The 17,370-nt window shown below is 40.0% G+C and overlaps 1 protein-coding gene across 42 annotated transcripts in view; it reads left to right on the forward strand.

The window, feature by feature from the left end:
* Positions 1-17,370, forward strand: part of LOC143776637 (protocadherin gamma-C5-like) — a 671,321-nt gene that overhangs the window by 535,443 nt on the left and 118,508 nt on the right. For 2 of the 42 annotated variants that reach the window (XM_077266220.1, XM_077266240.1), the window contains exon 1: positions 3,841-6,440. The exons of 39 other annotated variants lie outside the window; for them this stretch is intronic. In XM_077266220.1, coding sequence (XP_077122335.1) covers positions 4,002-6,440 — 2,439 coding nt within the window. In that variant the 5' untranslated portion in view covers positions 3,841-4,001. Of the gene's footprint in view, positions 1-3,840; positions 6,441-13,233; positions 15,819-17,370 lie in introns of those variants that run through there. One more of the 42 variants, XM_077266241.1, reaches the window with a different exon arrangement.

Raw genomic sequence — 17,370 nt, forward strand, 5'->3', positions numbered from 1 at the left:
ATCTGGATTTTGCCGCACCTTCTTATCACCGTGGCTAAGGGCCCTCTTCATACACTAGGCAGGGACTTATGGCTCTGATGTGGCCCTGGAGGGTTCTTCGCAAGCTCATATTAGGCCACAATTTTATGATGTCATGCACATGCGAGGAGTTGTTCTGGGCCTCATCAGAGTTGGAAGTCCCAGCCTAGAGTGAAAGGTCTAGGTAATTCATCAGTCATGTTAGTGAAAAGAAGAAGCAACAAGGACAAGACGAGTCATGGTAAGGAGCAGATGAGCCGGAAAGGGGAGCGCTAAGTATAAGTAATAAGTATAAGTAATTTTTTTTAAATTCTTTAACCTCTTCCAGCAGTCGACGTTTTGCGGAACCTGAGCAGAAGAAAATTAGAAAAACGTTTTCAGATTTTTGTAATATTCAAGTTGAATTTAATTCCATCCAAATATATTCACTCATCTCTAGTACTTTGCAAGCTGGAAATAATTAGAACTTGTGAACGTCTCTTAATATTTTGGCAGCAAATCAATGACTATTATATTTTTTAGCTTTTAAAAACTATTTTTTATGTTCTTATTGTAATATTTGAGTCATTATATACAGAGGCTCTGTGGATTGAGAATGCTGTTCTCATAACCCGATGCCATCTGCATCCCTTCTATTATACTTACTATATGTGTTGTGCATACTAACAACGTGTAAAGGTGATAATTTTACCTTACAGTAAACTTATTGTTATCTTGGTAACTGCGCTAGTGCGCCCCTCTCTTTACCATTTCTAGTGCATAAAAGATTAGTAGTCTGTTATTGTTAAGTGTTGAGTTCCAGAAGCTGCACATGAGGAATCTCGAACCATGTCCGCTGCATTCTCCCATTCTCCTCCAGCCGCAGAGGAACCTGCTCAGCAGAGATGTCTGTCCCAGCGTCTGGCTCAAGCTGATACTGTGCACTTGGCTACTGTTGCCTTTCCAGGCTCAGCCCTTGTAGCCAGCACTGATCAGTGGCAAGCAGATGTTCCAGAGACTACGTCCTGCTTTTCCCCTACTGAGCATACCCACGGGTCGACCTCTCATTGGAGGTCGGGGGTCACATGCTCAGGTCCAGTAGCGGCTCCTAAAGGATCACTAGGAAGGTCCTGGAGATCTACAGCTATAAAAGGTTTGCATGGCCGCACGGCCATGTGCTAGTATAAATCAATTATTGTGTGTGTGTGGATGTATGCCTGTTCTGGTGAAAGCTTCGAATCATTCCCATCCCTAGTGTTGATGAATGCTCGTGAATGTTGGAGCTGTCTAGCACCAGTTAGTGCCATCCAGCACCAGGCACAATCTATAGCGTCAATCAGCAGCGTTACCCAGTGCGGCACCGTGCACAACTAGTGCGCTTACCTGTCCCTAGTTAGGGCGGTTAGGGGTGTTCGCCAGTGTGGCGCTGCACGCACCCAGTGTGCTAAATCTATTTTTAAGTTACTCCTGATACCACTGTAGCGGTGTCGAGTGCAAGAGGTCTTGAGAGACTCTGACCCTGAGTCTTGGGGCAGAGTTCTGTGACTCCTTGCTTGCGCTCTCTGTGCGGTATTGCGGCCCTGTGAAGCAACAGGTTTTGCTTCCTTCATACCAGGTGAAGCTAACCCATGTGTGTCTTCTCTTAATACCGCCTTATAGTCCGCCATTACCGAGCAGCAGGTGTCTTCTCTGCACGGTGGACCCCGGACTGCAAACGCATCTTATATCACCTCTTATTTTTATTTGGTGCATTTCACCAGTCCTAACAGTTTTGATCCATGAAAATCCATTGATCCATTAAAAAAAAAATCAGCTCAAAGGTTGTGCAGACTATGCCTTTTGATCCATGGATTCCAGACTGGAGACAATTAAGGATATTTCGATCCCCTTTCAGATGAATGAATCTTGAACTGGATTATTTTGTGTTCACTTTTGTCATTCCAAAATGGATGCAAAAATGGAAATTACTACTGCACATGTGAACATAGAGTACTCTACCAGACAGGTTAATCCATAATTTGGCTTCTTTTTTCATTAGTATACTTTTTTTGATTCAACTCTTTTTCTTCCATACTGTTCAACTTAGAGGAAACCCAACCTAAAAACCCTCAAAGACTATGCGCATATGGCATATTTTAGACGCCAGCATACCCACTGACTTTTTGAAGCAGATGACGCTTCAGGAAAACGTAGGCAATGTTTTCCCTTATGCATCTTCTTTGCCATCTATTTGGTCATCTTTTTTAACTTTGTATATCAACTAGTGAGAGTCTAGAAGGTATGGGCAGGTCACTTCTTATAGCTGCTTTATGGGTTTTAAGGTCTGAAGTGATTAAAAGAAGTTCAAAAAGATTGATCATATACACAGCAAGTCATTGCTGTACTTATTTTATTTTTTTTTGCCTTTTTAAATCTCTGCTTCAAACAGATTTCAGTTGTAATCCGCCTAGGATGTTGCGTGCACATACCCTAGGCGATATTATGGCCAAGACCATATATTAAATGTAAATCCTGCAGCAATATTGCAGGTTGGTATGCATGATTTTGCCATAAACAAACCATTGAAATAAATTATGAAAAACTGAGGATTTTAAATATCAACTATAAATGCTTCCTCCAACCCTTTGCATGAAGCAGCAGCTTTGCTAGGTGGGATCTTTCCACGTAGTCTTCTGTCTCCTCCATTCAGCTTTTACCAGTGATAACATGCTTGACAACCGACCAAATTGTGACAACTCTGGGGATTCCAGAAAAAAAAGGAGAGGGGAAAACAGAAGACAAAGTGACTTGTAACTTGCCTACTAGCACTGATCACCCACTGAACAATATGCCACAAATGCATGCTATGAAAAATGTCCTTAAAAGCCATTGTCCTTTTTTAAATACTTGATCAAAACATGCATTTGTTTTTCCTTCCACTATTTTTTCTTATTACTTTATTTGGATAAACTACAGCTTCACATTTTTTTATGCATAAAAATGTATCTTTTTTGAAATACCAAGCTAAAAATCTAAAGTCCTAAGGATTTATATAAAAGTTTTCAAAGTCTTCAAAGGCACAGACTTTCTCACATATGAATATAGAGATATATAAAGTTCATATACAGTATATATACATATCAGAGCAGAATACTGTATGTGCATTAGAATGTTAGATACGGCACTTGTTTTCACAATGTAATGTTTACATTTACATCTTTCCATTAATATTCGTACACTCATATTGTAGATTATAAAAGAACCAAAAAAAGGTAATACCTAGGTATATGTTATTTCGATCAAATAGTATTGTAGATTAGATAAGTTTTATACAATTACTAAAAATAATCATAAATAAACAGTGGGAGGGAAGGTGTTATTCATTATGATCTTAGTATATTTTCAACTTTTTTCTACTAAATGTAATATATATATATATATATATATATATATATATATATATATATATATATATATATATATATATATATATATATATGTTAATATTTATCCAGACTTTTATTAATTTAAATTATAATTTTAGCGTTTAAATTAAAAAAACATTCATAGTTATTTCAAATAAGATGTCTAAGATATTAAGGTAACAATAAAAAAATTAAGAAAAATATTGTATGCATAATACATAAATGTATCATATATATATATATATGTATATATTATACAAAAAATATATATAAGAATATATATATATTTATGCATTGTGCCTATTTGATTGTAATTGTACATATTGAACAGCAGAGGGCAGCAACGTCATCCACATTTCACAGCTACTGCATTCAGCCTCATATCAGCTCTGCGCTCTCCTCCCCCTGGCTCAGTGATTCACCCTCCCATCGTCTCTCACACAAAGAAGAGCTGCTGCTCCGATGAGAGCCCTGCGGATGATTTCAATGCAGGAAAACCAGGATTTTCCCTTCCCTAGGATTTATATTTTTGCTGCTCACACACTTGGATTGATGGGATGATGATTATTCTCTACACATTTTAGAAGAAGGATTTAAGATATGGACAATCAGAGCTTTGTGAAGGCTTGGGAATGGCAAGTAGCTTTCTCCCTTCTCCTTTGTAGCTGGGGCTGGGTCTCTGGGCAGCTGCGTTATTCTGTTGCTGAGGAGTCTCGTCCAGGGACTGTTGTGGGGAACGTGGCTCAGGATCTGGGGGTGAATCTGGCTGATATTAGTAGACGGAGACTGAGTTTGGGGTCAGAAGGAAACAGCAGATTCTTTTCTATAGAGCAGAAGAATGGAGCTCTGGTCGTATACGAGAGGATTGATAGGGAGAGCCTGTGTGGATCCAGCCTGAGCTGTGTCCTGCATTTAGAGGCTGTGGCTGAGGATCCTCTGGAGCTGCACAGTCTGGAGATAGACATTCTGGATATTAATGATAATTCACCTGTTTTTTCTATATCTAATCAAGTCATTAAAATTACAGAACTGATCACAAGTCCAGGAGTACAATTTCCTCTTGAAGCTGCTAATGATTTGGATATAGGAAAAAATGGCGTTAGGCAGTATCGATTAAATAAAAATCCCTATTTTTCATTACTAGAAAAAAAACGCAATGATGGAACACTTATTGCTGAATTAGTGCTGGAAAAAAATATAGACAGAGAAGAAATATCTGAGCACAAGCTTATTCTCACTGCTATAGATGGAGGAGATCCAGCCAGATCCGGATCCACTCAGATAACAATTATAGTGTTAGATATTAATGACAATCCTCCCATTTTCCAACATCCTAAATATAAGATAGAGTTGATGGAAAACGTGTCACTAGGATCAGTCATTATAAAACTCAATGCCAGTGATTTAGATGATGGCACAAATGGAGACATTTTCTATTCCTTTGATCACCATACATTAGAATCTGCAAAACAAATATTTGATATTAATTCACTAACGGGTGACATATTTATAAAAGGATCTGTAGATTTTGAGGTATCAAAATCATATGAATTATTTGTCAAAGCAGTAGACAAAGGATCTCCCATGCTGGAAGGAAGATGTGTTGTTCAGGTGGATGTAAGAGATGTCAATGATAACACGCCTGAAATTATTTTTACTTCTAAAAATACTGAGGTTCCTGAGAATGCCCCCATAGGAACTGTGGTTGGATTCATCACAGTCAGAGATAAGGATTCTGGTAAAAATGGTGAAATTAGACTTGATGTGTCACCAAATTTACCTTTTAAAATCCAGCCCATGTCACAGCGTTACGCTCTGGTCACTAGTGGACATCTGGACAGGGAGAAGCTCTCACATTATACCATTATACTGACGGCATCAGATCTGGGGTCTCCGTCTCTCAGCAGCCAGATTACAATCAGCCTTAATATCTCTGATGTGAATGATAATCCTCCAGCATTTCTGCACAATGTGTACAATGCCTTCATACCAGAAAACAATGAGGCCGGCAGACTGTTATGTTCAGTATCTGCTGTAGATCCTGATGAAGGAGCTAATGCAAACCTCATTTACTCCATCGCTGAGAGCCACATCCATGGTTCTCCCATTTCTTCATTTGTCTACATTAATTCCGACACTGGGAATATTTATGCACAAAGGTCTTTTGACTATGAACAATTCCAGGTTCTGCAGATCACAGCGAGAGTGGAAGATTCTGGATCTCCAAAATTATTTTCCAATGTTTCCGTCTTCATATTTATTCTGGATACAAATGACAACCCTCCCACTATCTTATACCCAGAGATCACAGGGGAGACCATTGCTCAGGAGACCATCCCAAGATCTGCAGCTGCTGGGTATTTAGTCAGTAAGGTGTCTGCCGTGGATGTGGATTCTGGGCACAATGCCTGGCTCCTCTATAGTCTTGCTCAGTCTGCCAGTCCTGCTTTATTCCACATCTCTGAATACACAGGAGAGGTCAGGACTCTCCGAGGTTTACATGAGATGGATAACACAGAGCAGCGACTTGTGATTGCAGTCAGTGACCATGGAGAACCTTCCATGACCACCACAGCTACCATCATTGTGAATATATTAGACTCTGTGGCTCAGGAAAGTCCTAAATCTCAAGACTTTCTTACAAATGCCAAATCTGCTCCAGACCTGACTCTGTATCTTATCGTCTCCCTTGTGGCCATCAGTGCAGTTTTTCTGGTCACATTTTCTATATTACTTGTCCGGTGCCTTAGAAAGAATTATGATTCTGGGTGTGGATTCTGCTTCTCTGACAAATCCCTTTCTACGTCCTACATGGATCAGTACAAACCAACCCTTTACCTGAACTCAGATGGGACACTGAAGTACATGGAGGTGCGGATGGCTCCACCAGAGGCTCCGGGGTCTTGTTATCCGGCTTGTTTCCCTCCTGCAGAAATTTTCCATGCAACATTGTCTAATCCCCAAAATAATCCTGAAGTAACTGAGATAGTCAGGGAGCTTGAAAAAACGGATTCAAATTGGCTTATGGAGCTCAATCAGGTGATTACAATTTTTCATTTATGCCTTTACATTTTGTTTTTGTGAAGTTTTTTTACATTTCTTGTTTTTAATTATTTTTTTTACATTTTAGTTTCATTTATGTTTGTATTGTTTTTATTTATTTACACCAGATATATACCGTCCATATTAGACTTGGCGGAATAATTTACTTATAAAAATGATATTGTATTATGAGTTCTAACTGTTCTACAATAAGATAACATTTATTATTTGTAAGTAATTCATATTTTTAGATATTAAATTTTTAAAATTGATAAATGTTGCTGAGTATCTTAGACATCTTATTTAAAATAACTATGAAACCAGGCTGCAGATTAATTTATAATGTTAACGCCATGCATTATTTGTGTAAGTTGTATGTTACTTTGTTTCATAGTTTTAATAATCTTTTGCTTACCCCGTTAAGCCCTTATCGAAAGAGATGAATCAAAACCATTACAAAAGAAAAATGGACAAGTTGCCAATATTAAAGGAATTGTTCACTACTTTTATACTCTAGCGGATAGGTCATCAGTGCGTAAGCGGGAGGGATTTGCCCCCCAGCACCTTCCACTAATCCACCAATTAGGAGTTATCTGGGGACGATCAGATGTATATGGCACTGTACCTTTTTAGTGGATGCAGTGAGTATAGCAGCTCAGCTCCTACTGAAGAGAATACTAGCTGATCTGCAGTACTTAGCAGCAGACATCAATCAGACTGTGGAGCTGAGATATTCTTCTCTGTACATTTTCTAAATCCAGATGTGATAACAAATCCTTGGGGATGCCAGTTATCAGACCACCAACAATCGATAAAAAATACCTATTCTAAGCATAGATTTTCTCTATAAAGCAGTGGACAACTCCTTTAACCAATCGGATTTCAGAGCACATATTTTGGAGTTTCAATAAATATGCAAAAATAATCATTATATTCGATTCTCCAATACTCTCTTCCCTCGAATATCTGCAGTCTCCTATTTCTTGTATCGCTACTTAGTTTCTGATGCCCTTGCACAGGTATACCTTTCTATATTTATAGTTATTTTTTGGCTGTAGATGGTACATTTTTGTGATTGAGAGTTTGGCAGAGTCTGGTGGAGCTGTCTCAATTTGCTGTAAATACCAGATGATCTTTTATTGAGTATCCATATAATGTTGTTAACCATAGTACTGTATAGTAATGCTGATATTGAATAGGCGCTGAGTTTTGGTTCTTTTGTTAATACCAAAACTTTTTAGACAAATGAATGTGTTTATTTCAGTAGAAAAATGGTTAGTTGGTAACACTTATCTGCAGTGTAGCAAAAGATTGGGTTAGGCTACTTTCACACTAGCGTCGTACAACGCACGACGCAATGCGACGTTGCGATGTACCGACGCATACTGTGAAAGCGCCGCATAACGTGGGCAGCGGATGCAGTTTTTCCACGCATCCGCTGCCCCATTGTGAGCTCCGGGGAGGAGGGGGCGGCGTTCCGGCCGCGCATGCGCGGTCGGAAATGCTGGACACGACACACCAAAAAACGTTACATGCAACTTTTTTTGTGCTGACGGTCCGACACAACATGACGCAACCGTCGCACGATGGTTGCGACGTGTGGCAATGCGTCGCTAATGTTAGTCTATGGAGAAAAAACGCATCCTGCAAGCAATTTTGCAGGATGCGTTTTTTTTCAAAAACGACGCATTGCAACGTGCGTCGTACGACGTTAGTGTGAAAGAGGCCTTATGCAAAATTAACATTCCTACATATGCCAACAGTCCTCCCAGCAAATATATATTTCCGGGCAGCGTCGGGGCAGATCTTCCACATGCGAGAAGTGAAACATGTTAAAATCTATGTAAAACAGTTTTCACACTTGAACAGTTTGGGTATGAACACGCTCTGTTTTTTCAGACGACTTCCAGCTACAGTGGGGAAAAAGAGTGTTTAGTCAGCCACCAATTGTGCAAGTTCTCCCACTTACTATGAGAGTAAAAATGAGAAAACAAATCCAGAAACTCACCTTGTCTGCTTTGACAAGATTTATTTGACAAATTAATGTGGAAAATAAGTATTTAGTCATTAACAAAAGTTAATCTCAATATTTTGTTATATATCCTTTGTTGGCAATGACAGAAGTCAATCGCTTTCTGTAAGTCTTCACAAGGTTGGCACACACTGTTGTTGGTTTGTTGGCCCATTCCTCAATGCAGATCTCCTCTAGAGCAGTGATGTTTTGGGCCTGTCACTGGGCAATATGGACTTTCAACTCCCTCTAAAGGTTTTCTTTGGGGTTGAGATCTAGAGAATGCATAGGGAACTCCAGGACCTTCATATCCTTCTTACGAAGCCACTTCTTCATTGCCCTGGCAGTGTGCTTGAGAATATTATCATGCTGAAAGACCCATCCACGTTTCATCTTCAATGCCCTTGCTTATGGAAGGAAGTTTGCACTCAAAATCTCACAAAACATGGCCCCATTCATTCTTTTATGTACATGGATCAGTCGTCCTGGTCACTTTGCAGAGAAAGAGCCCCAAAGCATGATGTTGCCAACCCTATGCTTCACAGTAGGTACGGTGTTTTTTGGATGCATCTCAGTATTCTGTCTCCACCAAACACGACGAGTTTTGGTTCTACCAAACAGTTCTACTAACAGTTCTACTTTGTTTTCATCAGACCATATGTCATTCTCCCAATACTGTTCTGGATAATCCAAATGCTCTCTAGCAAACTTCAGCTGGACATGTACTGGCTTAAGCAGGGGGACACATCTGGCACTGCAGGATCTGAGTCCCTGGCGGCGTAGTGTGTTACAGATAATAGCCTTTGGTACAGTGGTTCCAGCTCTCTGCAGGTCATTCACTAGGTCCCCCCGTGTGGTTCTGAGATTTTTGTTCACCATTCTTGTCATCATTTTGACCCCACGGGGTGAGATCTTGCGTGGAGCCCCAGATCGAGGGATATTGTCAGTGGTCTTGTATGTCTTCCAATTTCTTATTATTGCTCCCACAGTTGATTTCATCACACCAAGCTGCTTGCCTATTGCAGATTCAGTCTTCCCAGCCTGGTGCAGGGCTACAATTTTGTTTCTGGTGTCATTCGACAGCTCCTTGGTCTTCACCATAGTGGAGTTTGGAATGTGACTGTTTGAGGTTGTGGACAGGTGTCTTTTATACTGATAATAAGTTCAAACAGGTGCCAATACTACATGTAATGAGTGGAGGACAGAGGAGCCTCTTAAAGAAGATACAGGTCTGTGAGAGCCAGAAATCTTGAATGTTTTTAGGTGACCAAATACTTATTTTCCACCATCATTTGCAAAATAAATCTTGCCAAATCAGACTAGGTGATTTTCTGGATTTGTTTTCACAACTCTCATGGTTGTGGTTTACCTATAATGTCAGTTACAGGCCTCTCTCATCTTTTTAAGTGGGAGAATTGCACAATTGGTGGATGACTAAATGCTATTTTTCCCCACTGTAAATCTGCTTGAAAAAGTATTTATAAATGATAAAAGGAATTAACATATTCACTGCAATTTAAAAACATCTGGCTTTACCATTGAATTCTTATTATCAGTATATAGAAATCAGACCATAAATGCACTCGATTTTCTCCTCCTACAAAATCTCACAGCATATTTTGAAAAGTTATGCAGAGCTGGAGTCTCAGCTAACGAACTTATATCTGATATTTATTGGTTATGACTTGACCCTTATTTAGATGTCCACCCAAAACACTCCTACTGTATATGAATAAAAGGAAAGTATTTCCAAGGGAATCCCTTTCACCCAGTACTTGGTAAAGAGTATTGAGGAGCCTGGATAAGAAACCACATGCTTTCCCTACAGGGAAAATCAATAAGAACTACTTATGTTTTGGTATCATATGCCTTCCACATTACATAAACTTAATCGTAATATTCCCAACTGCTGATGGAGATGTGGTAACATTGAGGAGGATTTACCTGATTTACTCTGTTCCTGTCAGGTGTCCGAGCCTTTCGAGAATGTGTTAAAGCACTTATTTTTAAGGTTGTTGGCCTCCAGGTACCCCTTAATCCTAAATTTAATTTACTCATAATCTGCTATTTCAGATTAACCATAACACCCAACAGCATTTACTACATTTGACCACTGCTGCTAGATGTTTGATAGCATTCAAAGGGAATCTGTGAGAAGGTTTTCCTCATCTGAGAGCATAATAATGTAGGCAACGAAAAGCTGAATCCAATGATTTATCACTTAGTTTACTGGGTGCAGCCATTCTCGCACAATCAGAACTTTTAGATTTAGCAATGAAGCAGAGATGAAAGCTAACCCTGCCCACACCAGGCTCTCCATATACATTGACCATTCACAGTGAGCTGCTTATCACAGGAAGGGGCGTGTTGGACCAAAGCTCAAGTAAACAGCTAGTCACAGCAGTGATAAGCTCCTGATGCCAATCTTTGTAAGAAAACAAAATCTAGGAGCTGGAAAAGAGAGGAATCTGTGAAATCTGTGTTTAACCCCTACAGCATGCTCTCTTCAGATTACATAGCAAAAACCTGCTGACAGATTCCATTTAAGTGGAGGCTGATTCAACCTCTATCAAATAACGAGTTACACATGCGAATGCAACATGTGCTAAGCATGGAATAGCTCACAGCTCTATTGAATCGCACAATTGGGTGCCTTAAATCGGTCTTGATTCCTTGGGACACGTACTGTACATAAAGGGACGGTTAATGAACATTGTTATAAAAAGTAGTTTTTGTTATATTGTAGACATTGAACTAGAATTGCTCTTTAATTCCATCCCTTCCCCTTCTTCTTTGTCTTGTCCTGTCTTTTCTTGTAATTGTACACGTATAAATGTAATATAAGACCTGAACTCTTCAGTGATGATGAGTTCACTTACTGTTGCTGATAGATTACTAAGTTAAACTATGCTGTTTGTTTGCTAATATTTTGAGTATTTTCTTTTATTGTCAATTAGTAACTTTACTTTTTTTTTAAATTCAACAAAAACACAGTTTTAAAAAACCTCAACTTGCTATACACATGGTCAGGGTTTTTTAGCTTCTTTTACTCACTTCAGATACTGAAATCGATGATACGGCTAAAAGAAGAGACCTGACCATTCTTCATCCGGCTTCCTCTCACTAGTTTATACACACAGTTTAAAAAAAAAGATGCCGGGAATGAAGTGGCATAAAAAATCACGAGAAAAGGGGCAAAGAACACTGCCAGCATTTTCCTAAAGTGTCTTCTGCTTCAAAAGCTCAGCGGGTATGCCAGAGTCTATAGGACGTCGTGTGTATGTACCCGAAAATGTAAGAAAACTACTGCGATCATGGAATAAATGCAATGAGAATACATTAATAGACAATAAAACATCAGAAAAATATTACAAGTACTTCACCCAATATGCACACAATAATATTGCAATATTAATCTTTACACACTTGAGGAGCCAATAATTTATCTTCAGATGATTCCTTTTCAACTCTTATATGGTTGTGGACAGGCTGTGTATAGGAGCAGTGCTGCCTTTAGGAGAGGTACAGTAATATATGTGTCCGTCAATGTAGGACACACAGCCACTCTGTGCTTTCCCGCTTTACTTTCTACGCATCCATATCCCTTAAACCTTTCACTGCAAATAAGTCTTTTCCTCTGCAACCCCTCCTTCTCCATGTTACAGAGGCATCCGAAAGCAGGAGGAGCTGGGGTCTGTAGTCTAGAGCAGTTCAAGAAAACAAGAGCAAATACCTACTTTTGGTACATGCTTGGTACTAGCTGTGTTATCTGTGGTGCACAATGCTTCTTCAGGGGTTATACTTTCTTTCCTCTGTAGAAGAAGCAGAATGTAGAATGTCAGCAACATCAACAGAATGAGCAGTAGTATTTATGATCTTTATCGGAAGATTAATGTCAGCTTTTTTCTGAAAAAAGTCTCATCAACACCATTGGTAAGAGACATATGTACTAGTGAAGAGCGAACGTGCTCGGACAATGTCTTATCTGAGCACTCTCGGGTGTTCTCCGAGTATCTCGTGCATGCGCGTATATTTTGTTCGTGTTCCACAGCTGCATGATTTGCGGCTGTTAGACAGCCTGAACACATGCAATGATTGCCTGTTTGCTAGGGAATCCCCATATGTGTTCAGCCTGTCTAACAGCCTCAAATCTTGCGACCATGGGGATGCAAACATAATATACGAGCATGCCCAAGATACTTGGAAAAACCCGAGCATGCTCGGATAAGACTTTATCTAAGCACTTTTGCCCATGAGTAATATCGACCAGTTGTCAGACCCCTCAATGTTAAATACCGTACTTTCTATTCCATAATATACAGACAGCTCCATAAAGGCATAGCATATAGAGCATGGTTTTAATAATTTCATGTAACGATTTAAGTGGGATACATTTTTTCCGCTACAAAAAAGTTGCAATAAGTAATATTATAGCTACTCTTTTTTCTGTCAATAGTTGATCAGCTTTGTCAATGTCATACAAAGTGGAATATAATTAGGATGTTTAGTGTTTTTTCTACCAAAAGAAGATACTAATACCAAAAAGTTAAAACGTGAAAACATTAGACAATTTTAAAACAATTATTTCTATATACATGGATCTAAATGTCCACTAAAGAATGAAAAGACTACACAGCTGTAATAAATATAATCGGCCAGGAGAGGGCAGACACGTCATCCAAATATTAGAGCTAATGCAGTTTAGCTGCTTGTGTCAGCTGTGCGCTCTCCTCCCCCTGGCTCAGTGATTCACCCTCCCATCGTCTTTCACACAAAGAAGAGCTGCTGCTCCGATGAGAGCCCTGCGGATGATTTCAATGCAGGAAAACCAGGATTTTCCCGTGCCTAGGATTTATATTTTTGCTGCTCACACACTTGGATTGATGGGATGATGATTATTCTGTACACATTTTAGAAGAAGGATTTAAGATATGGACAATCAGAGCTTTGTGAAGGCTTGGAAATGGCAAGTAGCTTTCTCCCTTCTCCTTTGTAGCTGGGGCTGGGTCTCTGGGCAGCTGCATTATTCTGTTGCTGAGGAGTCTCGTCCAGGGACTGTTGTGGGGAACGTGGCTCAGGATCTGGGGGTGAATCTGGCTGATATTAGTAGAAGGAGACTGAGTTTGGGGTCAGAAGGAAACAGCAGATTCTTTTCTATAGAGCAGAAGAATGGAGCTCTGGTGGTATATGAGCGGATTGATAGGGAGAGCCTGTGTGGATCCAGCCTGAGCTGTGTCCTGCATTTAGAGGCTGTGGCTGAGGATCCTCTGGAGCTGCACAGTCTGGAGATAGACGTTCTGGATATTAATGATAATTCACCTATTTTTCCAAGTGGTAAGCAAATTATAAAGGTGACAGAGTTACTAACAAGTCCTGGTAAACACTTCCCTTTAGAGAATGCTCAGGATTTAGATGTAGGAGTTAATAGTATCAGTCAGTATACAATTAAATCAAATCCCTATTTTTCATTGTTCACCAAAAAGCGCAATGATGGTACGCTGATTGCTGAATTAGTGCTGAAAAAAACTCTAGATAGAGAGGAAATATCGGAGCACAAGCTTATTCTCACTGCTATAGATGGAGGAGAACCAGCCAGATCCGGATCCACTCAGATTACTGTCCTTGTATTAGATATCAATGATAATGCTCCAGTGTTTGAGCAGTCAATGTATAAGGTTAGTGTTCGAGAAAATATACCTTTAAAAACAAAAGTGTTAAAGCTCAATGCTAGTGATCTAGATGAAGGTGTCAACAGTGAAATTACCTTTTCCTTTGATCGTAGAACTTTAGAAGCTGCAGTGGAAAGATTTGATTTAGATTCTACAACAGGGGAAATATTTAATAAAGGAAATTTGGATTATGAAGCTGTCAAATTTTTTGAACTATTTGTCATAGCTGTAGATAAAGGGTCACCTAAACAAGAAGGACATTGTGTTGTTCAAGTGGAAATAGAAGATGTAAATGATAACAGCCCCGAAATTACATTTATGTCGAAACAAAATGCAGTTCCTGAGAATGCCCCCATAGGAACTGTGGTTGGATTCATCACAGTCAGAGATAAGGATTCTGGTAAAAATGGTGACATAAAATTGATTGTATCACCAGACTTACCCTTCAAATGCCAGCCCATGTCACAGCGTTACGCTCTGGTCACTAGTGGACATCTGGACAGGGAGAAGCTCTCACAATATACCATTATACTGACGGCATCAGATCTGGGGTCTCCATCTCTCAGCAGCCAGATTACAGTCAGCCTTAATATCTCTGATGTGAATGATAATCCTCCAGCATTTCTGCACAATGTGTACAATGCCTTCATACCAGAAAACAATGAGGCCGGCAGACTGTTATGTTCAGTATCTGCTGTAGATCCTGATGAAGGAGCTAATGCAAACCTCATTTACTCCATCTCTGAGAGCCACATCCACGGTTCTCCTGTCTCTTCATTTGTCTACATTAACTCCGACACTGGGAATATTTATGCACAAAGATCTTTTGACTACGAACAATTCCAGGTTCTGCAGATTACAGCGAGAGTGGAAGATTCTGGATCTCCAAATTTATCCTCCAATGTGTCCATCTTCATATTTATTCTGGATACAAATGACAACCCTCCTACTATCTTATACCCAGAGAACACAGCAGACACCATTGCTCAGGAGACCATCCCAAGATCTGCAGCTGCTGGGTATTTAGTCAGCAAGGTGTCTGCCGTGGATGTGGATTCTGGGCACAATGCCTGGCTCCTCTATAGTCTTGTGCAGTCTGCCAGTCCTGCTTTATTCCACATCTCTGAATACACAGGAGAGGTCAGGACTCTCCGAGGTTTACATGAGATGGATAACACTGAGCAGATACTTGTGATTGCAGTCAATGACCATGGAGAACCTTCTATGACCACCACAGCTACCATCATTGTGAATATATTAGACTCTGTGGCTCAGGAAAGTCATAAATCTCAAGACTTTCTTAAAAATGCCAAATCTGCTCCAGACCTGACTCTGTATCTTATCGTCTCCCTTGTGGCCATCAGCGCAGTTTTTCTGGTCACATTTTCTATATTACTTGTCCGGTGCCTTAGAAAGAATTATGATTCTGGGTGTGGATTCTGCTTCACGGACAAATCCCTTTCTACATCCTACATGGATCAGTACAAACCAACCCTTTACCTGAACACAGATGGGACACTGAAGTACATGGAGGTGCGGATGGCTCCACCAGAGGCTCCGGGGTCTTGTTACCCGGCTTGTTTCCCTGCTGTTACAGACCTCCCACATTCTACATTATCTAACACTCAGTTCATAGATATAATCAGGGAGCCAGAATGTATTGCTGATGGCAGTTGGTGTAATAAACTTGATCAGGTAAGATCGAAGTCATGCCCTCTGACATTTTCTTTATAGTGTACTGTTTATTATTGAGTATTTTTTTGGGAGAGTATATAATAATTTTAATATTATATTTTTCAGACCTCGTATAACACTGTATGTTTTAGTTTTTGCCTTTTAGTTATTGGTTTCTTTAGATATTGTCTACACTTGGCTTACAGTGATTGTTAAATCTATTTTGCTTTATTAACAGCTTCTATCAAATGTTGCTAATCTTATATATACATATGTGTTTGTATATATATATATATATATATATATATATATATATATATATATATATTTATATATATATATATTGTATATTGTTTGTAGTTACCAAATAGTGATAAGCGAACGTGCTGGGATAAGGTGTTATCTGAGCATGCTCGGGTGCTAAGTAACTGAGTGTCTTTGGAGTGCTCAAAAAATATGTTTGAGTACCCGTGGCTTAATGTCTCGCTGCTGTTAGATAGCTGCAACACATTCAGGGATTGGCTAGCAAACAGGAAATCCCTACAAGTGTTGCGGCTGCCTAACAGGCCTGAGACATGCAGTCGCGAGGAATTGAACATATTTTTCGAGCACCCCAAAGTCACTCGGTTAGCACATATGCATGCTTGGGTAACAGCTTATCTCAGCACTTTCGCTCATCACTATTATCAAACAATATATATAAGGAGTGAAATATTTGCATTGATCGGTCGGCTTTCAAGATGTAAGATTTCACGGTATTTGACGAAGTTCACAGATTCATACTATTTTCAGTGTTCATTCAGTTATCCGTAAGTTATCCATGATAGGAATGGGAAGATGATAAGCAATGTTTATATCGTGCACATATGTAAGATGACCAAGCGAGGTTGTCAGGGGTGAGCTTCGGTCTCCGCACACTCTGGCATCCTACAGAGAAGGTGTGTCTCAGTCCTGGTGTGCTGCTGTGCATGTGGTGCTTCCCCCTTACTTCTGGCCTGCAGGCCTCTTCTGACCCCATGAATCCTTATCTTGGGACCAGGGCAGCAATTAATCCAGGAGACACGTGATTCATAAAAACCAAACTTTTACTTTGTGCATGGCAGGCAGATTCCATAGATAAGGCCCAAGGGGCTGTCATCTTCCCCACAGGTACCGGATACAACTTCAGCCCTGGTTCTCGGTAGAGGCGGTATGTCCTTCTGTCTGGCTTTCCTAGCCCTAGGGAATTTTCCTCACCTCTAGCAGTATATCCTGATTGCAATACCTTCTACCCCACATAGTCTGAGTCCATATTTTCTTGTAGCTCTACAAGCTGTTTGCCCTTTGCCTCGAAGTCCATCTCGAGGTTGCCCCTGGCCATTATATGGCATTACACGGAAAGGTATTTACAGCAATCCACTGCCCTGTGAGATAGCCTCATGTTGTCCCTAGCAGCCCGAGTTTTGCTGCTTACTCACTGCTGCTCTTGCATTGACTGACTGTCACTTCCTACCTCTGTTACTAGCACTCAGTTCCCAATCCCCAACTGGGCTGGCCACTTCAGTTAACCCTATCCCAGCTAGCTGCTGCCCCA

The sequence above is a fragment of the Ranitomeya variabilis genome, chromosome 5 (assembly GCF_051348905.1).
Source record: "Ranitomeya variabilis isolate aRanVar5 chromosome 5, aRanVar5.hap1, whole genome shotgun sequence".
NCBI lineage: Eukaryota > Metazoa > Chordata > Amphibia > Anura > Dendrobatidae > Ranitomeya > Ranitomeya variabilis.